Raw genomic sequence first — 24,329 nt, 5'->3', positions numbered from 1 at the left:
TATCTCCAAACTTTACAATGAAACGTGGGGTTTTGAATAGAGCAATGTGCTCGGCTTGGCCAACAGCACCTTGTGTGAAAGTTTCACGTTCAATGTCGCAACTAGCCCAAAAAATATTTTTTGGTCGTCGTCTTCGAAGAGGTCGACCCCTGGATCCAGTTTGGCTGGTAGCGACATTGCGAAATCTGTCGGCCACGATCGACTTCATATTTTGACACAAGATCACTTTGACCCCGCCGAGCAACTCTGTTCTATTAAAGACCCCACGTTTGATTGTAAAGTTTGGAGATACGAGTGCGTTTATGTTTTACATATGCTTAAGCGTGATGCTATATGGGAAGTGGTCTTTATTGAATGTCAAGTAGAATGACCCTGGCAGAGCGAAAGATGTAGAGGGGCGTGTTTGTGTCACAGAGCAAGAGGGCTGACAATTCTATTGGCGTAGAGTGCATGAAAGATCCTTTCCCTGCCCACCTACCTACGTATAGAAAGGTCCGCCTATGATAGCCCGTATGGAATCTTTTTCAAGCTAAACATGGCATGGTCAATAAGCCAAAAATGATTAGTGGATTCAAATGTATCCTCTGTAAAAGTGCATGAAGCTTGAAACGTAATTTGCTTTTCACCTATCATCATCCATTCTACACACAGCATGGTATTAATCTATTTGCAGCAGTCAATTGCTAGCTAAAGTAGCAGTGGATCCCAGCAGCTCATCTCATTTTATTGACCTCATTAAAACCATCATTCTTTCTATAACCAGATTCACTATCGCTCTAATGGCTAATACAATCATCGACACCACCCAATTATTGGCTGCATTGTTGACGGGATCCGGTGCATTCTCTGTTGTGTGGCCGCAGGTGCTGCATTGTTGTTGTCAAATCACCCATCATCATCGTTTCACCAAGGTCAAATCATCCGTAAACTTTAGCAGTGCCGCTTTCATGCTTGGACCTCATCTACGTAATGGACGGTCATAATGGGATAAGCAAAGCGATCGGCCCAAGTGTTCTTTATCCTGTCACGGTGTTCTAGTTTTGCCATACATATGCAGTGTATCATACAATTTCCATCAGTGCAAGATCACTTATCAATGGTGGTGAGAAAGCAAGTGCATCGTTGAAGTACATAGACAATCTTTATCTTGAGCAATTTGGGTTTCATTCTTCGAAAATACAACAAAGAGGAATAAGGAGTTACATATCCAGCAGCTTCGAAATGAAAAGTAGTACACGGGGTTTTGGATAAGATACCACCAAATCAGATACCCATCAAGACAATAGCGGTCAAGATCTACAAACACCCTCTCCTATTGCTTGTACCCCTTGTTCAATGGACCATAAGATGAACAAAGTATTTTGCACACACACACAAGCAGAGCTGCTGTTATAACCCTGTAAACATACCTTGACCTTGAACTCCCTTTGCATTATCCCTTTAGAAAGCCGATTGAATAGAGGGGCGAACACATATACTCCTTCCATACTACATTGACCCGCAATCCAAAGAGCCATTCACCTTGTTCTTTTGCGGCTATTTCACTACATCTTATTTTCCTATTCCCTGCCTACCATGATGAAAGGTCTGAAAGGCGTGGTGAGTTTGGATGTGATGTGTTGCCATGTCGCACAAGACTAATTTTCGCGTTTCGGCATTCCACCACAGCTGACAAGATCCAAGTCTTCCGAACCACGATCTCGAAAAACCTCTACACTGGCGTCTGATCTGCAACATGTAGGTAGACAATGTTCTTCTTGACTTCACTTGTGATGGGCTGCTGAGCGTTGTCTGATCGTAGGAAAGCCAACTTGGTGACAATGCAGGAATTCAGGCACCACCAGCATTGAACCGATCTCAACAAGAAGGTGTCAGTTGCTCACCTATGATGCCAAAGGATACGATTCTACCTATTGGGAAGCTTCCTCGCCGTCAAAAATCATCTCGTTTCCATGTCGCCCACAAGGTCGAACTTGAACGCTATCCCGATTTCCATGGTAAATGATCACTATGCTTGATCACACACATAATGCTTACCAACCCCCCCTGTTTTTCAAGAGGTGGCACCTTCAGAAAGACAAGACCTGATGCTTAAGAAGCTCAATCAATGCCAAGTGCTTTTCGACTTTGATAACGTATCCTCTGATTTGATGAATAAGGAGATCAAGCGCAGCGCATTACAGGAGATCCTTGATTATATCTCAACCACTCGTGGTGCTATCAACCCAACTATTTATGCCGACATTGTTCGCATGGTAAGCAACGTACCAGGGGACATTGATATGTATTAATGACGCATCCATGCTCTGAATGTAGTTTACTGTTAATCTTTTTCGGACGATCCCGCCTCAAACGGATATGTACAATGAAGCTTTCGACACGGATGAGGAAGAACCAGCATTGGAAACAGCATGGCCACATATCCAATTGGTGTACGAGATCTTTTTAAAGTTCATTGAATCGCCCGATTTTAATGCTCATGCAGCTAAACGGCATATCGATCACAAGTTTGTGTTGCAGGTACATCCTCACACATATAGCATTCTTGCAAAGCTCACTATCAGCGTCACACTTATACATCTATCTTACATGTAGCTATTGGAGTTATTTGATACTGAAGATCCACGTGAGCGTGATTTGCTCAAAACGATCTTGCATCGCATTTATGGAAAATTCCTGAACCTACGAGCATTCATACGCAAATCCATCAATCACGTCTTCTTGCAATTTATATATGAAACGGAGCGATTCAATGGCATTGCTGAGCTATTGGAGATCTTAGGAAGGTAAGCATGGGATGAAATTGTAGGTTGTGACAAGCAAGCGAGATCCTCACAGCATACAATAGCATTATCAATGGATTTGCTTTGCCACTCAAAGAAGAGCACAAGACCTTTTTATTCCGTGTATTGATGCCCCTCCACAAGGCGCCATCACTTACGTTGTATCACCCTCAGCTGGATTATTGCGTCGTTCAATTCTTAGAAAAGGATCCAACACTGACACCAGAGGTATGTGGGAGTGCATGAGAAAAGAATGATAACAAGCGAGTAATGCTATTATACAAACCAGGTTGTAAACGCTCTATTGCGCTATTGGCCAAAAGTGAATAGCAGCAAAGAAGTCTTATACCTTGGCGAACTTGAAAACATCCTTGATGTTACTGATTCTATCGAATTGGCTCCAGTGATGGTCCCCGTATTTCAGCGTCTGGCACAATGTGTCTCAAGCCCTCACTTTCAGGTATATACTTTATCCCTCAACCCATCTATTCTATATCCTCACATCATGCGTTAGGTTGCTGAACGCGCTCTTTATTTCTGGAATAACGATTACATTGTGAATCTGATCAGCTGCAATATCGACACAGTGATGCCAATCATGTTCCCTCCACTGTATGATCATTCAAAACGCCATTGGAATAGGTACGCACATATACTTTATAGGATGCAAGCCCATTGCTTGGATAGCACGCTGACATTCTTTAATAGGGCAATTCATGGTCTGGTGTATACAGCGCTGAGGATGTTTGTTGATATCAATCCAGGATTGTTTGATGAATGCACGCACCATTTTAGGCAAGAAGAGATTGACAGGTACATGAAACCTCTTTCTCCCCAGTAAAGTAATCAAGAGCTAATCCAATCATTCAAAGGCAAAAACATCGACAACATCGTGAAATGGTATGGCGTAAATTAGAGCAACGTGCATGTGCCTTGACACCACAACCTGCAAGCGACAACGTATGCTGATCCCGTACCAATCCTTCTCATTCGTATATTGTAATATTGATACAACACCCCAAAAAGACATCACATTCATCACACTTTTGTTTCACATTAATGATGTATATTTTGTATCCATCACTACTCTTCTTGTCTATCAAGTTTTGCAAGTCGTGCAGCCTTGAACCTGGACATTTTCTTTGGTTTCTCTTCAGGCTCAGGCTGTGATTTCTTCTTTTCCCCTTGTGCTGATGGCAATGGCAGTTCTTCATCCACAACCTATACATAAAATCCATTAGTCTTGTCATTTGTAGTATTCCAATCCTCTTGTATTACCTCGAAAGTATCCTTGGGTTCAAATGTATAGCCACCCATTGCTGCCACAATGTCATACTTCTTTTTATGATAGCTGCTTGTCACCTAAACATAAAAGTTAAAAAAAGGGGGTCTTGGACATGCAATATCCAAAATGAATATACCTCACGTAAATCCATGTCAGCCTCCACTTGTTCCAAGTCGACAGCTTCGATCTCGCGTTCAAGCACAGCACCCTTCATGATGTTGGTATCAAGCTTACTCTTTGGCATCTTTGGCAAACTAGCCTGCTGCTGCTGCTCTTGAGGCATCTGGTTATTGTTGTAGAATATCGGGTTGTCAGGTTCCACTTTGAGTTGCCATAATTCCTGTTTGCCGAGATTTGCGGAATGTCGTAATTCATCCATGGTAACGATAGTGCTCTCAGCTTCATCAAAATTATCCTCGCCTGTGTCAAGGGATGGATAGCCGTCATCCAACAATATCTGCCGCTGGGCTTTGACCACTTTGAAAATATCAGCTGGTGAACGGATGACTTGAGGAACCGCCGTAGTAGCGTTGTCGGATTCTTGTTTTACAGGCGATTTGTATGTGTCAGAGGAGGTAGCTTCAGATGGTGCTGCTGAGCGATCGTGTTCCTGCACAGTCGCCACTTCATCCCATGTCACCCTCCTTTTGCCATTCTCATCTTTGGATGGTACGGTGTTACTATTTCTGATAGGAGATACGGATGAAGAAGGTTCTATGGTCGTCTTGTTCTCTCGAGCTTGTTGCCGTGCTGCTTTGAATCGTGAAGTCTTCTTTTTCGCACCTGCTGATTCTACCACAGGAATGCCACGTTTCTGAATAGGGGTTGTTGATGGCTCATTGGATGTTGAAGGTTGCACTTCAGGAATACTTCGAGCCTGATTCTTTCTTGATGTCGCTGAAGATGATGCATTGCTGTCAGCTGCTTCAACAGAAGGGATTTCCATATGTTGTTGACGTGCTGCTTTGAATTTGGACACTTTCTTTGGTGCGGTTGCTGATGAAGTTACTGGTTTCACAGCTGGTATCTGATGTTCTTCAATGGATGTTGAAGCTGGTTGATGTGATTCATTGGTTGTCTCTGGAGTATGTATCCGATCTTGATTGCGAGCTGCTTTGAATCTGGAGATCTTTTTGGGCTTCGAGACCGGCTCGGAAGTAGTTGGCGATGATGCTACAGTCGCAGCTTGCACCTCTGTTGATTGCTCTTGTTGATGTGCTACGACCTTTTCTTTCGCCTTTTCTTTGGATGCATCGCTTACTGTGGGTGTTTCTTTAATGGTGCTTTCAATCACATTTGGTACTAAAGATGATGCCTCGTCGTTGTCCTCCTCATGAATAGTAGCATCCTCTTGTTCCACAACACCTTCGATTGCATACTCCTCATCATCATCGAAATGGTCGAATAGGTTATCAGCGATCTCGGTGTCATAGCGATCATCCAATTCGTCGCCATCAGTATCATCCTCATCACTCTCTTCCTCCTTTGCTTGTTCCATGATTCTCTCTCGAAAAGACTTCTCCTCTTGTTCGACATATTCTTCCTCATCCTCATCCTCTCCATCAAGTTGCTCGAGTAATGCCATGACATCCTTCATATGTTTGTTGTCGGTGGCAACGGGCTTTTCAGCTGAAGTGGCGTTTTCTGTTTCTGAGCTGATGACAGGCTTTGCTGGTTCAGGTTGACTCGTTGATGCCTCCTGCTGCTGTTGATCGCCTTCTTCTGGTAGCTCCTCACGAATCTCCATGATGGGCAAACCTTCCTCGTTCACCTAAAGGACTTCATTAGATATCCATCCTTCCATATCCCAATACGTGCATTAAACAAAATAACTTACACCCATATCACTAGAAGGAAATGCACCAAATTTAGCATCCTCTTTGGACGATAATCCTTCAAATTGTTCCTCCAGCAGCTTCAAGTTGTCCTTCACCACTAGAATTGGGATAAGTAATCATGTTGCTACATAGCCTATCGGCCACTTCACTTCTCACCTTGTTTGCGGCGATCGAGTATTTCAAGAGCTTGCTTGGCTGATCGTTCCACATAGTAGTTGCTTCCAAGATAAACAGTGATCTCGTTGGTGTGAATGAACTTTCCTGGCATGAACGCTAGACTACCAATGGGGATCTATAGGTATGTTAGTACTTGACTTGGAGAGTGCAAAGTGGACGATCGTTGTCACTTTACCATGGCAGATCGCGTCGTTTTATCAGGCAAAGTCTTTAGCTGCTTTTCGAGAGCATTGTGGTCTTGTTGGAAGGACTTGAGGCGATCGATCTCCGATTCCAAAAGTTTCTTTTGGTTGTTTATATGTTCAGACCATTGTTGAAAGGATCCAGCGAGTTCACCAAGTTCAGATTCCATTGGGTGAAAGACTGTGCAAGTCGGAGCACTTCCATTGTGCAAAGAACACCTCCAAAGTTTATGTTTGGGCTGCCACACTGAGTACAATGCACTTGATTCTCCGACGTCTCTCGAAAGGTCGATTGCATATGAATAGCTACGTGGATATAGTGATCAATAAACCTGGTGGGCTTTGTCCTTTGTATTTGAGTAACGGATTGGCACATGTTCATTTGAAGACTTGTTCTTTTTTTATACATGCCTCATTATATCAATAACAATGAATGATATCACTGAATGAAGCCTTTTTCATATAACATCAATACGCCAGGTCTTGCTTCTTCCCCATAAAGGTACCCGGTGGTAGTTATTTTTACATGTATAATGGAACCATTGATCGATTGTTTTGTATGCAAGAGGACCATTCCCAATGGGATGACTTTCAATCATCCAATGCTAATGTTTTGCTATGTACTTGATCTACATCCCTTACTCTTCTAATGCCCAAAAACTTCCTCCGAATAACGAGCACATTACCCATCGCATGCCCCTCATTGAATTTATGTACTTTATACTGCTGAACGATGATTTGAAGTGTGTATAGTAATAGATCATATAGGCCTAGCTACATCAGAGCCGAAGATGAATGACAAGGTTACACATGAATGTCGTTGAAATAGGTTGTGCGTGGCGCGCTGAGTTTGGTAGCTTAACAAGGCACACACCACTTGTTCCTGCGAGCCATTCACCGTCTTATCTTCCTCTCTTTCGAATCGATCTCTTTGGAAAATGACAGGCGAAGCAGTGAAGCTCTACATTTACGATCTATCCAATGGACTTGCCAAGCAAATGTCAATGTCGTTGACAGGACGACAAATTGGTAAGAGGAACATGACAGTGACAGTGAGTATTCATGGCAATAGCTAACATGTTGTTTCGTACCTACTTGACAAGATGGCATTTGGCATACTTCAGTCGTCGTCTTTGGACAAGAGTTCTATTATGGTCAAGGCATCCTTACATCGTCACCAGGTAACAAGTCGACTTTTATGGTGGATGGCATTTATTCATACATGTGTTGCTAGGTGCTACGCATCATGGCCAACCACTAGAAATCATCGATATGGGCGAGACATACTTGCCTCCAGAGGTGGTATTGGAATACATTGAGAGTCAACGCAGTGTGTTTACGTAAGTTTATATGATCATATTGGTATTGAATACATGTCATTGATGTTCTTTGTGATAGACCTGAAAAGTACCACTTGCTTGATTTCAACTGCAACACCTTTTCCGAGAGCATGTGCCAGTTCTTGACAGGCAAAAGCATCCCAAGTCATATTACAAGTTTGCCTTCCGACTTTTTGAACACGTAAGCATAAGGACACGCAATGACGATATCTTTGGATCCATCTGACATATGGGATATTAGCCCTTTTGGTCAATCCATGCTTCCTATGATCGAGAACATGTTTGGTCAATCTCAAGCAGCACCTTCAACAAATGCACCACCTCCTTCTTCAGCACAACCATCCGATAGCGCCCAATCCCTTTTGCAGAACATCTCATCAGCAGCCATATCAGCTCCACCTAAACCTGTGCAAACAGCTCAAAACCTTGCAAGCCTAGAACAATGGATCCAATCTTACAAGGCTGTTGTCGTATTCTTCACATCGGCTACGTGCCCACCTTGTCGAATGATCAAGCCTGATTTCGAGAGGTTAATGGAGGAAAAGAACTCGACGGGTGGTACAAAGATCAAAATCCTTGGTGTCATTGTGGATACCTCGGTTGCATTTGACGCAGCATCAAAGTATGGTATTCGTGCAACGCCCACATTTATGCTTTTCCACCAAGGACAAAAGGTAACTATGGGACACCATTGCCAACACCAGTGAATTCTCAATGCATTCTCTTTTAGTTTTCCGATTTTCGAGGTGCCAATTATGCCGAGCTGCAAAGTTCTGTCAACCTATTACTATTTACGGCATATCCACGTAAGTCTACCAATTATGCATGTGCATGGGAAAGCTGATGTCATGTTGCAAATAGCACATCCTCATCGCAAGATTCAGCTACGCAATGTTGTCAACCTACCCAACAAGCCTGTGCTCTATGCCACACCTGGTAAAATGGACATGATCTTTGGCAAACTTGAGACCTTCCTTGAGCAAGACAAGATTGAATTGAATGAACAAGAGCAACGCACCCTTTCCCAAAGCAAAGCTGCTATACAGCAAAATGATGCAAAGTCACTTGATATGCAGCATTGGCATCAGCTGTTAGGTGAGTATAGTAACCATGGATAATCCTGCAAAAGACTAACAATGATGATGCTACATAGACAAGCTCTTGGATAAGCTCCCGATGGATCACCAGTTCCCATTGTTGGATATCTTTCGGACATTGCTAGCAACACAACATGCTGCCGATTTTTACATGAATGACTGTAAGTCAACCTTGCAATTGGTGGATGATATTGGAGGTTACTAATGACTCTTGGTGGGTATGTTTCAGGCTCACAACTGGTGCGTGTCATTGAGAATGGTTACAAGCAAACAAGTATACCCAAGGCCTCCCTGTTGATGACCCTTCGTGTGGTAAAGTTAAAAAGATGATTACATGTTAATGGACACAGATACTCATAGAGTATTGTAGGCTTGTAATCTGTTTGCTCACGATCATCTTGTCACGACCTATTTTACCTCCACGCTACCAACCGCTTCCCATCGTGCATCCTTGACACAGCTTTTGATCAACAGCCTTCTTTCCCCTGAGAGTCAGGTGCGACAAACAGCAGCATCTCTTGCATTCAACTGCTCAACGACTGTTGCCAATGAACGCCTGAAGAAGGAACAAGATGATGAGTACTTATCGGGTATGCCAGAGCAAGAGGATGATGATTGGCAAATTGAGATTGTGAGTGCTGTCATGGATGTTTTGAACAAGGAAACGGATGAAGAAGTTGGTAGGTTTTTCTTTTTATATATGAATGGATGGGACGATTCGACTCACTATCACTATTACTATTAGTACATCGATTGTTGGCTTCCATTGCCAAGTTTGTTTTTCTTGCACCAGAGCAATCATCAGTTGCGGAGCTATTGTCAGCATTGGATATCAAGCAAGTGATTGAAACGAAAAAGGCTGAAAAGATTATCAAAACTACATCGATCGCTGCACTTTCTCGAGAAGTCATTCAACTTGTACAACCCCCATCACCTTAGATTATTCTATACAAGACACCTTTATAATATTAAAAAGAAACTACACATATCATGATTGTTGTTGTTGCTCCTTTTGCTTTTTTGATGCATTGGGCTTCTTATCACGCTTTTGCTTCTTGTTTTTCCTTGCATCCATTTCATTCTGGAAAACAATGGCCATATCCTCAGGACAATCAATGACTTTGAGTGCAGATAACAAGTAGCCACCACCACCACTGGTAGTCATCTCAGGGTGCGTCCGACCTGGTAAGACCTATGATCGATCCCATTGCGTTAACTCCTGCCATCATGCTTAGTCTTCCCACACCTACTTTACATACCTGATATTGTCGCAAGAAGCTCTCTGAGATATCCACTGATAAGTAACTCGTTGATTTGCGCATCCATGCTGCTGTATCAATAAGCACATCCTTTGTGAATCCATAAATGACGATGCGTCTTGAACCAGAAATGTATGGGAATAAACGTTCGACAACCGTGGAAGGTTCATATGGAGAGGATATAATCAATCTATGGATTCCTTGATGTCAGTGGTCATATTTTGTGAACACATAGCCTGCTCACTTACGCATCAAATTTGCCTTCAAATAGTAATTCACGATTCCTTGCCTTGGCATCTGCCACATTCTTCTTTCTCTCATAACGTCGACGTTCAAATTCTCCCATTGCATCGATTTCTTCCTTCGTCTTTTCATCGAATGGATCTACATACATCGGCGTATTAATATGCGATCTTTCCTTTCCCATTGAGCATTCCTCTAGTACCATTGGGATCAGCAGGGTCGATTTTGGATAATGGCACTGTGTGTATAGTGTCGAGGATACGTCGAGAAAAGTTCATGTATCGCAAAACGTCGTAGTTGTGGTTGTCACCATCGTGAATAGCAACAATTGTGCCGTATCCACCCATACGTTCGGCGACAGCAGAAACGATAAGACCTTGTGTGTCGTCAACTACCAGGACCTTGCTATTGGATCGCACATTGGCCAAACTGAGGATTTGTGAAAGTGTGTCCACACGCAAACCCCTACTCGTACTTGTTAGTAAAATCAGTGGCATGCATTTATAGCGTATATACTTGCTTGATCTTTTCTGGATTCTTGTTGAAGAATAGCTCGTTGATCTGATACAACGTCGGCCGAACAGGAGTAAACACCTTCATAAACCTGAACACGACCATGAATACCATTGCATCCACACCCATACTCACATATCCATGCGATAACCTACTTTTTCTTTTTGCGTTCAATGTATTTGGCTTTTGAGAACTCGGTCTTCTTATCAAATTCAGCGTGCGATGAGATGATCTTTTGAATGATTTCCTATAAAGTGATCCATGTCGTAATGAATATCATGCATTGACCATACAATGTTTTATCGCTTACGTCGTTTGTCAAGTTGCCCTTTAAACTCTCGGCTTTGAGCGTTTCCACTTCTTGATGGGATAGCTTTTGCACTGCCGCATTGTCGATGATCATTTGATTGTTGGCATTGGTCTCCTCTAGAAGCATACATATCCCCATTAGATACACCACTCACCCTATACATACATATACATCCAGCATTGACTTACCGACAACGTCAAGTGCCCAGTTGCGCACAGGCCGAATGTTACCCTTATCGTCATAGATCTCGTACGAAACACCAAACGGCTTGTCGATCAGGTTATCTGAATTGAATGTACCAAACTTGCCGAGGGATACTTGGCTGCGATCGTGACCATATGAGTGAGATTGGGGGGGTTTGGTTGTGCATAGATCGGTCAAAAGGACTCACGTGTTGGGCTTTAGGCTGACGATCTTGACATTGCCACTAGGCATTTGGATCAACACGTATTGGTCGGCACGCACATGAGGAAAGTCTTCAGTGATATCGTCGACAGTGGATACGACTGGGACCACGGTGGGTGCAACGCTGGTATTGCTGGTATCAGTCATGGGACGTGAAAGAAAAGTTTGGGTTTTCAAATCAGAGCAGTCTCAGCAAATCAATTAGGCTGCCAGCGCATTTCAACAATCATCCACCTCCAATTTCTTTGTTCTCTCTTTTTATGCAAGACCATGTCACATTATGATCCTGATATTAATCATCAAACCTGGCCCTTTTATCTCATGACTCCCTGATCCCATCCGCATGCAATTAACTTAGTGTGTCTTCCACTGCATGATACATGTAATAATAGCGGTTAGATGATAGTAAAAAAAGTACGCTCTTTTATTAAAGATGTGAATACAGTGAACTCTCCACGTGATGTATTTGCAGCTAAGTTTGCATAAAGTGCTTGTGAACATGGATGGTAGTCCTTCTGTATTTGCATTGTTGCTGCGAATATTTGCGGAGACATGTTTCTGCATATGAAAGGCCATGTTCAGCATAAGCCTTCAAACGCTTTTCGTTGATGTTGTTTTCAGTGATGGTATCTGGTATCCGCTTGAGTTTTTATAAGGAGGTTTTTGACCTCTTGTTTATTGAGAGTACATCGAAGAGTGGCACTCCCGCTTGAATTGCACATTGTTTGTATGGCAAGCGGTGCGCAAGACAGCAATGGCACCTTCCTCCTCGTTTGCTGATTTGATGCTGCAGATTATCCTTAGCAACGGAACACAACAAGCGAGTGGGATCATCCTTGTGCTCAAGTCCAAGAAGAGATACTTGTTGTTCGATGAGCACATGAGCGATGGCAACAACCGGTGCAAGTAGCGTGTCATCCAAGGTCCCTTTGACGGTGATCCTATCGATGAAGTAATAGTGTTGTGCTCAATGGTCGCTGGGTAACTTTGTATTGACCTTGGGTGCAGCCACCACCTTGTTGGTGACATCCTTGCTAGTAGCGACGGCCATATGTTGACTTGGTTTTGGATAAGCGTCTTTGCCCTTGCAAGATGTTCCTATTTTTTAGTAAAAGTTAGTTTCGAGTACGTGGTAAAAAAAAGGCAATTGGCATACCAACAACGGTCTCAAGGACCATGTCCATGACTGCGCAGTTATGCAGAACCGCTTTACTCATGAGATCAGTCCCAGGGCGATGTCTTTGAGGCAAAACAAAGTCGTGGTTCCGGTTTTGAATATGAACGAAGGCATATGTCGCCGTATCACAATCTATGCTCTGCATAAGATTTCAGGCGCAGCTGCTGCCTTCATCTTGTTTCCTTGATTTGTTGCCATTCCAATTGTCACAACTATTGGCTCAACATGGCGCTGGTCAAAGACATTGCTGGAAGCTTGGACTAAGCGGCGCATAAAGTTCACCGGTTGTCTCTGCTATTTGCGCGTACGATGGTAGACCACGACGCCGAATCCAACTTTCGCAAATGCATCACCGGGCTATATCAATGATGTATGAGTATGCGATTCATCAAACAATGTGGTCGAGGTTTACCTCAACATTACAAAGAATCCCATAATATCACAATGACAATAATGAAACCAGGGTAACAATGAAGCTCTATTATGGATGACACCAAAGATCAGCGTTTACTCACAAGATGCAAGAAATGAGATACTCACAAACCTGGGACAATGAGCTTGTAAGCGATCAAAGAGTGATATGATGGAAGAAAGAGATCGGTAGGAATATGATAGTAGGCGACAACATCCTTCTTGTTTATATGTGGATGGTGGGCGTGGGGATTTCTGTGACCACAAAGAATGATAAATGTTTTGTTGGGGATAATGATACATTGATAAATCAATGCATGCGCTGGTAGAGTGATGGGACACCTATGCCAGGATTATACCTGAAGACCCTACGTACGTGTAATGTTGCCCATGCATTAATCGGCCAAATAAAGAGGAGATGATGTGGTATGTGTTGTCATCCATTTATGACTCTCTTACATTTGGACTCTCCCACTCAAAGGTTCTATAATGAAACGTGGGGTCTTTATTAGAACAAAGGTGATCAACGTATCCGAGAGCATCTTGTGTGAAAGTTTCAGGTTCGAGAGGGGCAATCTCAATATCAAGGTGTGATGTACAGTGTTCATGCATTTGTAGGGCAGTGCCTGACCTATCTAATTTACAGCTCTTCCACTCTTTTAACTTCTTCCCTCTTCCCCTATTCTCAACTGCTGCCCCATTTCAAGAACAATTACCACCTGCGAACGATTGCCCTGCTTCAACCTACCATGTCAATCCTCCCATTGTGTTGATCCGATTGTCTTTGACTGAATGGCAACTTCATGGCGTGTACACAACCTTCTTGTCACTCTTCTACAACACACGAGCCGCTTCTCTCTTGGACACTCCTCTGCCACAAACAAACGTAACAGCATTCATTGCAGCAGCTGCCATTAGCAAGGTCTATACTGCATTGCCTCGAACAGCGTTCTTTACTTGCAGCAGCTTCCCTTGCAGCCTTTGTTACGTGAACAGCAGCTAGCCATTGTATAGAAGCAGCATTATTTACACGTAGCAACTTGATTCAATACATACCGTTTCCTTTGAATATGGATATGGATATGGAATATGGTACATGGGATGGAAGGGTTTGGGTTTATACATGTAGCGCGTGAAAAAAGAGTGGATCCACTGCCAACTTGGTGATTGTGCTTGATGCCATCATCCTGAACGATTGGTGCACCCAATTGTCGTAGTTTACGGCAGCTACCATCATCATCCTTTGTGCGACCTGTCAACCATGTACAACCATCATCATCCAGGTCCATGTTTTGTGCTTGATACGCCATCTCGTGCCACTTCACATCCATCTTAGCACAATGCACACCCAAAGAATAGACACTTCCCCATATCGACGCATCCCCCATTAGAGCAATGCTTCGTACTACTCGATCTCGTGCCCAGTTTATCTTTTGTGATGGTATTGGATTGAAGGTCTTCGTGAGTTGGACTTTGTCATGTGCGAGCTTTAAGCGTTGCATTATACATAGAGCGATTTATGGTCCACTTGTGAATGCTGTAATAAAGGAAAGGAAAGGATTTGATTGGTTCATTGTGTCTTGAACAAAGGCTGTATTCGATAGTATAACTCACCTCCCTTTTATGCTGGCATGTCTACGTATACATTCAAGTACTGTAAGCATCAACGACGAATCAGCAATTACGCTCCACCTGGCGTTGCGTTATCTTGGTTGTTCGGATACATCATGGCTCAAATACAAACCAAAGCAATTCAACTAAGCTGCTGCTCTGCTGCTGTCGCCAACAACCATTCAATTATGAATGTATACATATACTTCCACTTTCTTTGTTTCCCTTTTCCTGCAAGGGCACTTTCATTATGCTTTGCTTTCAATCATCACCAATACCGATCCCTTTTATCCGCCGCCTTTGGATACTAAGCTCTATACAGCATGCAATAGTAAGTTGCCTACCAATACAAGCCCCATTACACGTGGTCCCATCCACAAGGCAAGGATCTAACTTGGTGCGCCGTTCAATGCATAATAAGATGATAGCAAATGGAGGCCAAAAGGTGCTCTCTTTTATTCAAGCTGATGGAGGTGAATACACAAGATTTTTTATGTTAGGTTTTTGCAGCCGGGTTTGCATAAAAAAGTGCTTCCAGTGGGGAGGAGAAAAGTGTTGATGCACGTTGTTGGTGGTTTTTTTGTATGTGTGTGTTGTCATTAAAAGGTTGTACGGAAGATGACTACTAGAAATGGTTGTTTTGATAGCAAGTGTGTAAGTGTGTGAGAGTGTTTTCAAGAGAGATTGGACAGGAAACAAAAGAAAAAAAAACGAGAAGGGCAAATAAACATATGTACGATGTAAATGAAAGCATAGACAAACAAAGAAGGGAGGAAGGGAAGGGCAAGGGAGGGGGGATGCGGATGGATGAATGATAATGGGTGGCAGAATAATAGATGGAAGATTAAAATTATTGCGTGGAGGAGGATGGGTTAAAAAAGTCAATAGGTGAGAGGTCGAGAGCATAAGGAGACATGGTAGTATGGTTGGATGTGGAGGAGTAGTAGCTATTGTGATGGTGTTGTTGCATAGTAGTAGTTGTAGTAGTATTAGATGTGGAAGAACAAGGGGGGAATTCATCACGTGGAGAAGATGATGAGAGTGAAGAGCAAGGTGATAATGGGCGATAATGGTTAAGCATGTATGAAGAGGAAGCTGCACTGCTAACAGCCATTGCTGCTGCTGCTGCAGCAACAGAGCATGCATTGCCTTGTGGGTCGTGTGGTGAGGAGATCAACATGTCAGGCCGAGTGTGAGCCGGCATACTATAATAATACGATGGTACAAAGTTACTTGGTCGTCGGCCCATTGCCGGCCATTGAAAACAGCTCGAAGATCCATTGCCGAGTCCTTGGTTGTCATGGCTACTCATTTGAAACATGTCAGGCTGTTGATACCACCATGAAGCTGGCTGCTGTTGTTGTTGTTGCTCTTGAGCCAAATGTGTATAATCAAGATGTTGTTGCATTTGGGATTGTGGCTCCTCCTTGATATCATCCAAAGGTGTATCAGGAGTGCCGGCATCAACTGTGGGTGGGCTGCCACATCCGTTTCGTCGCGTAATGCAAAATGGGCAATGTCGTACAAACCGGGCAATCAATTCCTTTGGGATCCATGAATATCGCTTACGAACCTACATAGCAACATCAATAATAAGCATACCATTCTCATTGCTACATTCTGATCATTGATGAATCATACCAAAGCGGATGTCTTATCTCGGCCACCATGATGAGCTTGTCTGTGTGCGGTCACCAAGATGGAATAGATTTGCTCACGCATGGCAACGGGTTTGTTGTCGTGATAAACGACATCCTTGTCCACCAGCTGAAACATCTTTTTTACCCAAAATCGAAATTGAGCTGTGGAGATGGATGTATTACGTGGATCCTTGAGCACACATAAGATGAGTTGATATCGCTTATGATCGACAAGTGCTTTATCACGCTTCTTGCTTGACAGGTTTCTGAGATAGTCATTTACGATGCGATCAAATTCATTTGCAGAAGGAAATTGACTTTTGTCGTTCAAAGCGGCAGCAGCGGCAGCAGCAGCTGCAACTGTTGCATCCGTTGGAGCTGAGGGGCATGAAGACAATGAAACGGGATTGTAACATGTCAAGGGATAAGTGGGCGACGCTGAAGATGTAGCCGGAACGGTAAAGTCAATGGTTGCATCATCGGTGGGGCTAGTGATAATCGAGCCTCCACCAGATGAAGAGGAGCTGCTACCTGATCGCATTAAGCCTGGTGTCATGGTAGTGGTGGTAGTGTAACTCAAGTCCTGTGGGATGGTTGACATTTTGGTATTACAAGAAAAGGGGTGATGTACAAGCTAAGATTATGCAAGAGACCAATAGTTGAAGAAGAAGAATAAAAAAAGTGAGGTTGATGCTGCAAGAGCAAGAAGAGTGTAAGAAAGAGAGAAAGAAAAAAGAAGAGAAAAGGGAAGAAACGAGGGCAAGTTATACGCACACGAGGTATGTTATGGAACAGGTCAATGCGACAAGGAGGCACTGCAAAGGTCCCAGATGGATGGAGTTGCCCTTTTTGGGGAGCACAACAGTGGGTGATTACATTTGGCGGGAAGGAATTTTTGTATCCGAGACCGAAAGAATGGGTTTATTGAATGCACGCGACGTGATGAAATTGTGCAAGCTTGATCTCGCTTCCTTCATTACCCTTTCTTGCATATCTCAATCTATGTGACATACATGTACACATGCTTTGATTGTTCCATCAATGTGCTGCTGCTTTCACATACACACGGGCCACGTAACACACACACACGCACACAAATGTACACACACACCTATGACATGAAGAAGCACATGGCACATGACCCTTAAACAGAAAAAGGGAAAAAGGGCTTGATCAATCCTCACAAAGTGTGTGTGTTCTTCACTCATCACCACCCCCCTTGTAATCGACCCCCCACAAATCTGCTCTCTCCCTTATCAAGCTTTTCACGTTTTGCTTTGTGTATATGCCCAGGGTGCATTGTAGACGAGTGAGAAAGACGAGGCTGGAAAGGGGGTAGGAGAGGAGGTTGGGTTGGATTGCATGAAAACACCCATACCGTAGATCCGTGTAATGCTCCTTGTTTATTATTACTTTATTGGATGAATGTGTTCATACATGTACATATTCCCTTTGCATTATACACACACACATCCTCGAGCTCTCCGTTTTTGCACGCTTTTCCTTTGTCGTTGCCCTGTGCTTTATCCTTTACACCCCCAACATTCTCTTGTCTTTTTTACATTTACGAGTTTTGGTGGGCGCATGATGTCCCCCCTCTATTTCCTCCTTTGTTCACACACACACACACCCACTTCATTATGCATGGTTTTTATTTATTCATAACCCCTTAAGACTTGGACATTCGATCATTCACTCACATATTACATCCATGACAAAACCATCGCATCTTTACTCTCTTTCAGATGATCGGTATGTTCTTCAGTCTGTGCGCACCATATTCCCCAAATCCTAATCTCTCTTGTATGCCCGCGCGCGGTTCTCGTTGTCAATGCCGACAAATATGCCGATATGCACTGGTCGTTTTTTCAATTTTTGTGTATCCATGTTGTCTTGCCTGTCAATGCAAATGTTGTGTATACCATACATTAGCAGCAGCATCATGACTCTTTTTCCTTTTGTGAGTGTTTGTGTGAATATATGCAATCCTTTTTTTATACAAGTTACAAACAAATCAAAAGAAGTATGATGGGAATGGGTATTAACATGTCGCTATGGTGGTGGTGGTGGTGATTGGGGAATGGGGAATGAAGATCATTGTTGTTGTTGGCGTCGTCCTGCTCCACCAAATGATGTTAGGATGCTTTGTGCCTTGTATCGGAAACCATTACGCTCTACAAAAACAACCCCAGGTCTCAGCATTTTAACCTTTCATGACACTATTCCCAAGCTTACCATTCTTTGATGGATTTTGCATGATCGCTCCACTTGAACGAGAACCTGACATGGCCGTTGCTGAGGGTTGTTGTTGTATGAGATCCAGCTCAGAGCAACTCCTCTGTTGCGATGATGATGACGCTGATGCTGTTGCTGTTGTTGTGTCTAGTAATCAAATTGGACCTTGAGTATGATTTGAACACATGGCAACAGCAATCATTGTTTTACCTTCATCTGCTTCTTTGGACTTTTTTGGTTTGACAACACCACGCACTGGTTTCAAACGTGCATCACTCAAATCCTGACCGCTACGCCGACGCCCGAGACCTGCAGCAATAATCCCTTCCGAAAAGTCTTTAATCATGCTGGATCGTGAGGGTACTGGTACTGCTGCAGCTGCATCACTTGAACTGCTATATGCACTCTTTGAGCTCTTGTCGGATGAAGTCGATGGTGATTTGACATGGCGCGCCAAAGATGATGATGAAGGTGTGCTGGTTGCTGTTGGAGACAACTCTATGGGTTGGGCTATCTTGTTACCACGTTCCAAAAGGTGCGCAAGGATGCCTTCACGTGCACGTGCCATTGGTTGAGCAAATTTGGGTGATTGGTACGCGGCATATTCGGCGTTGATCACTGCAAGTAGCATGTTTGTAAACAAAGTTAACAAGGGATTGTTTGTTTTCTATGTCTCTCTTACATTTTGCAAGCATAAAGGAGCGAAGTTCGGCTTCATCAAAGAATACGGCATTTTCCGCTGGCAATGAGGGACCAAAACTAGGCACATTTTCGGCCATGGCAATTTCGACCCTGCATAAGAGAAAACGCAAATGAGTGGTTTACTTGAATGCCTAGATCATTCGCATGCTTTTACCTCCATCCTATACGGCCATTCCATTCCTCTGGGTGGACCACAATAAAGACATGCAGGAATTGTGATTTGATGGCTGCAGGATTAAATGGCTGCTTTCCTTCGGCGAATACAACGCATACAATGTCTATATAAGATTCAAGGGTTTAGTGGATGGAGTCGTGTTCCACAACAGCAGCTATGTAGTCTTACCGTTGCCAATGTGGCGTTTCCTTTGCACCTGCTGCTTATCTCCTGGATGTGCAGGGATCATTGTTGAGACGTGATAAGCGATATTGTGTCCGTTCCACTCATTCACAAATGTGTGCTCGCCAGAATAACCGCCTAATAAGTGTAATGTTAGTGACGCTTACATAAATGCCTCAGCCCTTCTCATATGTGTGCATACCTTTAGTATCAAGACCCCCAGCCCATCCATTGTATCCTTTCAGGGGAACTTTTCGGCCAATAATATTGAGGAAGTGGTCAAAGTGCTTTGAGTCGTGATTGTTAGAAAGCCACTCCTCTTCCCTGGTTTGACCCTCTTTGATATAAAGCACACCAAACTTGTAACGATCATGAACCTAAACAACATAACAGTGCAATGATGAGTTTTTATCCCTTTCCCTCCCTTGGATTGGATATGATCATCCGCTTACCGCTTGCTCATCCAGCATCAAGATATCCTTTTGTAATCCAGAGTTGCTCATCGTGTTGGCATCAATTTTCTTCATGTTGTCAAAGGGTATATCCAACGAAGGCTCAATGACTGCTTTCCATGTTGTATCGAGGATCGGATCCTTTTCAGGGGTTTCAGCCGATGGTGCTCGTAGCAGGAATGAATCTGGTATAGTTTTGCGGATATCTTGTCCCTGAAAGAAAAAACAACATGTATAAGAAAATGGAGCGTAAATAAGGTTGAGGAGAGAGAGAGAGAGAGATAAAGAAAGAAATAGGAGATGAAATCGCGACATGCTGATGCACAAACGCACAGGGTAATAGTAAATCAAGCTCCTTCACATACCTGCTTTTTGCGTATGATGATATGGTATAGTCTCTTTGTCGATGCATCAGGCTTGTTCTCCTCGTCATTGTCATCCACCTCCTTCTCCTCGCAAACAGCTGTCACCAAGATGGGATCATTGTCTTTGGTATATCCAACAAAGGTGGTATAATCCTTATCCACAAAACGATTGCGAAAACCATAAGCCTCCTCATCCATATGCTCCACATTGGCTTGTGCATAATCGGGGCGTGTGTTGTCCACTGCATAATCCTGCGCATTGCTTCCCAAACGATTCTTGCCCTCGATGCGATAATTCTTGCATGGGATGACCATGGATCGTTCATAGACCTTGTGATACTGACACACACTTTGATTCACCATTTGCTTCAACAAAGTGATCTACAAGAGAAGAGAGCGGTAAGTATCTTAATTGCTCCTAATCCTCCTATTTTTTCAAATGCTTACAATCTCCTTGACAGCACTTGCCACCGCCTGGTTTTGATTTGCAATCCGTGCCATGATATCCTTGCTATCTTTTTTGCTCGTGGGCTGAATAGGTTGGCCATCAGCAGTAAGAGATTCATTCAATGCATTGGCTTGAGCAATCTTTTCATTCACAGTGACAAAGAACGCCTGGATAGCTGACTTGGACCCCTCTCCTTGAGTATCCCATTCCACCATATCGGTCATTTTACGCACATCATTGACAAGGATACGCAGCTGTTCCTCGGGGAACCGTTTGATCGTTCCATCAGGTGATAGAATTGTTGATGCAAGGAGATTGTCACACTCACTGATCAGTTTGCTGTGCAACGTCGTCAAAGTTGCGGTGACAAGAATGTTGTGACACAGGTCAACGATGCCTCCTCCTCCTTTGTTGCCTTCTACCAATTTCCGCTTATTCTTGTAATGTCCTCCTCCTCCTCCTCCTCCTCCTGAGAATCCATCTTCTGTATTTGTATTCAAATGGCGATAGTTGGCTGTTGTCGATGATGGTTTGTGGTTGGTTTCTGAAAGGTCGTTATCCGCAAGCGTGGCAGATGGTATGGGCGGAGATGACATTTTGTGCGAGTTGAGTGCTGCGGTGGAAGCGTATTGACCCCGAGCAAGACGTCGAAGTGATGAAGAGGATGATGCCTTGGATGCTTCCTAAATAAATCCATATTAATACCAATTCATCTTGCACGGGCGTATATCAAGATCCTTACTTGGCATGATTTGGCTCGTTGTCTACCCCAAACAACCTCATTACTGGATGTAGTAGCATCGGTGCATTGTTCACTTTTGACATCATCAGATCCAGATATCATACTTGAAACAGAGGAATCGACCGCGTCACCATCAAAGAATCCCATACTTCCAATATCCATCCCGAATAAGAGTTCGCCAACAGCTCCTTTTGATTGTTGTGGAGCTTTACCTCGTGAATCCTCCTCCATCATGACAGTAGTAGTCGTAGTACCACCTTCAAGCTGAAGCTTATGATTTTCACTGTAAGCCCGCTGCATCATGGCTGGTGAACCATCATGATTCGTATCACCGTTCATTGGCTCCGCGACAGGAAGACACCGATCCTTGTTATTACTTGAAAAGATAGTATACAGCCCTAATGAACTTGGCGTACGACGTTGTAAGCGTGAATTATCGGGAAACGGAGCCGAAGCTGGTGTTGTGTAATGAATGGTTTGTGGTGCTGCTGGTGGTTGATCCGATGCTGATGGGGTATTGGTATTATTGTCATGTTGTTGTCGTTGATGAAGCATCATAGTAGCAAGTCGACTACGTGATCTTGGTCGACGACTCGAAGACATGAAATCCTTTACTGAAACAATCGATGATCGGAAAGCATTGGGGATACGAGACATTCGGCTGGTAACACTAAACATGGAACTCGTGGAAATATTGGATCGAATAGACCCATTCGATGGTCGCCTCGATAACACTCGCTCAGGCTCAACTGAAGACCGTGCCATTGCTGGTGACACGCTATAGTCCTCTTCTTCATCGTCGACATCGTCTAATTCAGTAACATGTTGTCCAATGGCTGTCGCTGTTCCTGAAGTGCAAGGATTCTGATGCACAACCGCTCCATTGCTGATGTTGCTGTTTGCACTGCCTGACCTCGACATGGTGGTCGCTCCCATTGCTAATTTGTTGGTTGCATTATTGACATTGCTGGATAAAGTTGGTTGAGCCACGAGAGAAGCGTCGTTCGTTGTTGGTGTTGTTGTAGTTGTTGTTGCTTCTGCTGTGAGCATGGCATATAAAAGAAAGTGGTGGGTTTATACAACAAAGAGAGAAAGAAGCGACACACAAAGAAGGGAAAGGGGAAAGAAAGATGGTGACAAGTGGAAAAGGGAAGGAAGAAAAAGAGACCAGGCCAAGGCACACACATTCAGCATCACTCACTCTGATTATCTTTTGATCCTCCGCTTGATGATCCAATGTGGTGTGTGTGTGTGTGTGAGATAGAACACACAGACAACACGAGTATCATTGTGCAAGCTTGCAAGTACTCTTTTTTGGTTTTGCTGCAGGCACATAAACCACAACCGCGGTAGATCATCACATCTCTTGTTAGCTATTGGTACAAATACACTAATTGCATTGTTGCTAAAACAAGAGACCTCCTGGTCGTTGCAGCACGTGGTGTAATATAAAGGGATCCGCACAAGCTTCAATGTCTTTTTCTGGTAGCCCAAAAGCAAGCTTACCATCTCCCTTTGCACAAAAGGTAAGCGAAAAGGGGTTATGAAATGGGAGGAAATCCTTTTACTCGGGTACTCTCTTCCATGGATTTTTTCTACCATACACTAACGTAAATAAAACCTTGATGCTGTGGTTGCACAAAACAAGGTTGACATTTTGTGTGCCATTGGACAAAAAGTTTCTTTTCGAATGCTTTTCAATGAATGTGGTTTGTAGCACTTGGTAATAAGACATTGGGTACATTAATTTATTGACGCGTGCTGAATAATTTGCATATGATATATATTAGATCATGGGAATCAGCATATTTAATATCAGGTAAAGCATACTTTTGGTATTCACGCGTACAGCACGATAATGTCCGATATTGCAAGTAGATCAAACATGATACACTTGGGTAGGAGAAGCATGTAGAAACACCTATATCTTTGTTGACTTTACCTTGACGTCATGTGTATTTACGTATATAGCATGTTTGTGTGACCAATTTCACATGCCAACCGCAATTGTGTGTGGCACTTTTGATCAGTAATTCCGGGCCGCAAATTAAAGAGATACGTTTCATCAATGATCCTCTCGTGACTACATAGTAAAATGCGTTGATCGTAACATGGCAAGTAATGACATCCATCGAGTGGTAGATAGCATGGCGTCGAGTGGGAGAATGTGTGATCTTCAATGCAACCGAGTATGTGCAACAAAGATGATGCAGCGGGCGCGTATCACATACAAGGCACATTTTTGTAAGGGGGAGGATGAACATGGAGGGCTTACCTTTGTGTGAGAAGTTTAGAGCCCCAAGTTGATGGTTGGTTGTGTTCTGGCTCAATACAGATGGGTGCTGCATGTTTCTTTTTTGGGTTGCGTCAATGCTTATTTTCTGCACAAAGCGTTGCTGATGATACAAAGTGCCAAGTGCATATGTATTTGATGGATGATAATTAGTTGCTCGGAAACGATCGGAGGAGGTGTGGATTGTTTACTTTTCATTTCCATTTTGGTGACCATGTTGAATAGCTAGTACATGTCAACAGCATCGGCATTTCAAGGGTAAGCCTTTGATTGTGTGGGAATACGAGACAAGGAAGCGGGCTGCTGGGGTATTCTGTAAAATGCACCATACATGTAAAGGGAGATTTGATCGACCATTCACATTGTAGTATTCAATGTGGAGCAGAGCTCTATTGTTTTATCGGGGATATACCCTTTTATGATTGGTAGATAACGCATCAAAGATAAGTCCCGGACGTTGATAAGAAAATCAAAACGTGTGATT

The 24,329-nt window shown here is 43.4% G+C and overlaps 6 protein-coding genes across 6 annotated transcripts; 2 read left to right on the top strand and 4 right to left on the bottom strand.

Annotated features, from left to right (window-relative positions):
• Positions 1 to 1,575: 1,575 nt before the first annotated feature.
• On the top strand, positions 1,576 to 3,752 carry O0I10_012154 (uncharacterized protein; the record flags this gene model as incomplete). The annotated part of the gene is made up of 11 exons (XM_058492100.1): positions 1,576 to 1,599; positions 1,669 to 1,737; positions 1,802 to 1,997; positions 2,059 to 2,255; positions 2,317 to 2,520; positions 2,596 to 2,786; positions 2,849 to 3,011; positions 3,073 to 3,243; positions 3,298 to 3,425; positions 3,492 to 3,596; positions 3,656 to 3,752. The coding sequence occupies 11 exons, from the start codon at positions 1,576 to 1,578 to the stop codon at positions 3,750 to 3,752; spliced, it is 1,545 nt and encodes a 514-aa protein (XP_058337160.1).
• A 114-nt stretch (positions 3,753 to 3,866) lies between these two features.
• Positions 3,867 to 6,435, bottom strand: O0I10_012153 (uncharacterized protein; the record flags this gene model as incomplete). Its single annotated transcript, XM_058492099.1, has 6 exons — positions 3,867 to 4,004; positions 4,062 to 4,145; positions 4,205 to 5,839; positions 5,906 to 6,003; positions 6,063 to 6,198; positions 6,259 to 6,435. The coding sequence occupies 6 exons, from the start codon at positions 6,433 to 6,435 to the stop codon at positions 3,867 to 3,869; spliced, it is 2,268 nt and encodes a 755-aa protein (XP_058337159.1).
• A 768-nt stretch (positions 6,436 to 7,203) lies between these two features.
• Positions 7,204 to 9,641, top strand: O0I10_012152 (uncharacterized protein; the record flags this gene model as incomplete). The annotated part of the gene is made up of 11 exons (XM_058492098.1): positions 7,204 to 7,294; positions 7,369 to 7,446; positions 7,500 to 7,605; positions 7,664 to 7,786; positions 7,847 to 8,279; positions 8,336 to 8,411; positions 8,467 to 8,700; positions 8,759 to 8,863; positions 8,932 to 9,014; positions 9,073 to 9,382; positions 9,448 to 9,641. 11 exons carry the CDS (start codon positions 7,204 to 7,206, stop codon positions 9,639 to 9,641), a joined length of 1,833 nt encoding a protein of 610 aa, XP_058337158.1.
• A 49-nt stretch (positions 9,642 to 9,690) lies between these two features.
• On the bottom strand, positions 9,691 to 11,579 carry O0I10_012151 (uncharacterized protein; the record flags this gene model as incomplete). Its single annotated transcript, XM_058492097.1, has 9 exons — positions 9,691 to 9,894; positions 9,962 to 10,151; positions 10,210 to 10,345; positions 10,407 to 10,669; positions 10,725 to 10,808; positions 10,873 to 10,964; positions 11,028 to 11,143; positions 11,216 to 11,349; positions 11,419 to 11,579. The coding sequence occupies 9 exons, from the start codon at positions 11,577 to 11,579 to the stop codon at positions 9,691 to 9,693; spliced, it is 1,380 nt and encodes a 459-aa protein (XP_058337157.1).
• A 3,902-nt stretch (positions 11,580 to 15,481) lies between these two features.
• On the bottom strand, positions 15,482 to 16,872 carry O0I10_012150 (uncharacterized protein; the record flags this gene model as incomplete). The annotated part of the gene is made up of 2 exons (XM_058492096.1): positions 15,482 to 16,204; positions 16,273 to 16,872. 2 exons carry the CDS (start codon positions 16,870 to 16,872, stop codon positions 15,482 to 15,484), a joined length of 1,323 nt encoding a protein of 440 aa, XP_058337156.1.
• A 1,493-nt stretch (positions 16,873 to 18,365) lies between these two features.
• O0I10_012149 (uncharacterized protein) lies at positions 18,366 to 22,602 on the bottom strand (the record flags this gene model as incomplete). The annotated part of the gene is made up of 11 exons (XM_058492095.1): positions 18,366 to 18,445; positions 18,507 to 18,653; positions 18,717 to 19,124; positions 19,189 to 19,298; positions 19,363 to 19,486; positions 19,552 to 19,683; positions 19,748 to 19,922; positions 19,998 to 20,210; positions 20,363 to 20,743; positions 20,810 to 21,493; positions 21,553 to 22,602. The coding sequence occupies 11 exons, from the start codon at positions 22,600 to 22,602 to the stop codon at positions 18,366 to 18,368; spliced, it is 3,504 nt and encodes a 1,167-aa protein (XP_058337155.1).
• Positions 22,603 to 24,329: the final 1,727 nt, after the last annotated feature.

The sequence above is a fragment of the Lichtheimia ornata genome, assembly GCF_029851405.1.
Source record: "Lichtheimia ornata isolate CBS 291.66 chromosome Unknown scaffold00113, whole genome shotgun sequence".
NCBI classification, from domain to species: Eukaryota; Fungi; Mucoromycota; class Mucoromycetes; order Mucorales; family Lichtheimiaceae; genus Lichtheimia; species Lichtheimia ornata.
Note: the sequence above shows the minus strand (reverse complement) of the source record. Positions and strands in the feature narration are given on the sequence as shown.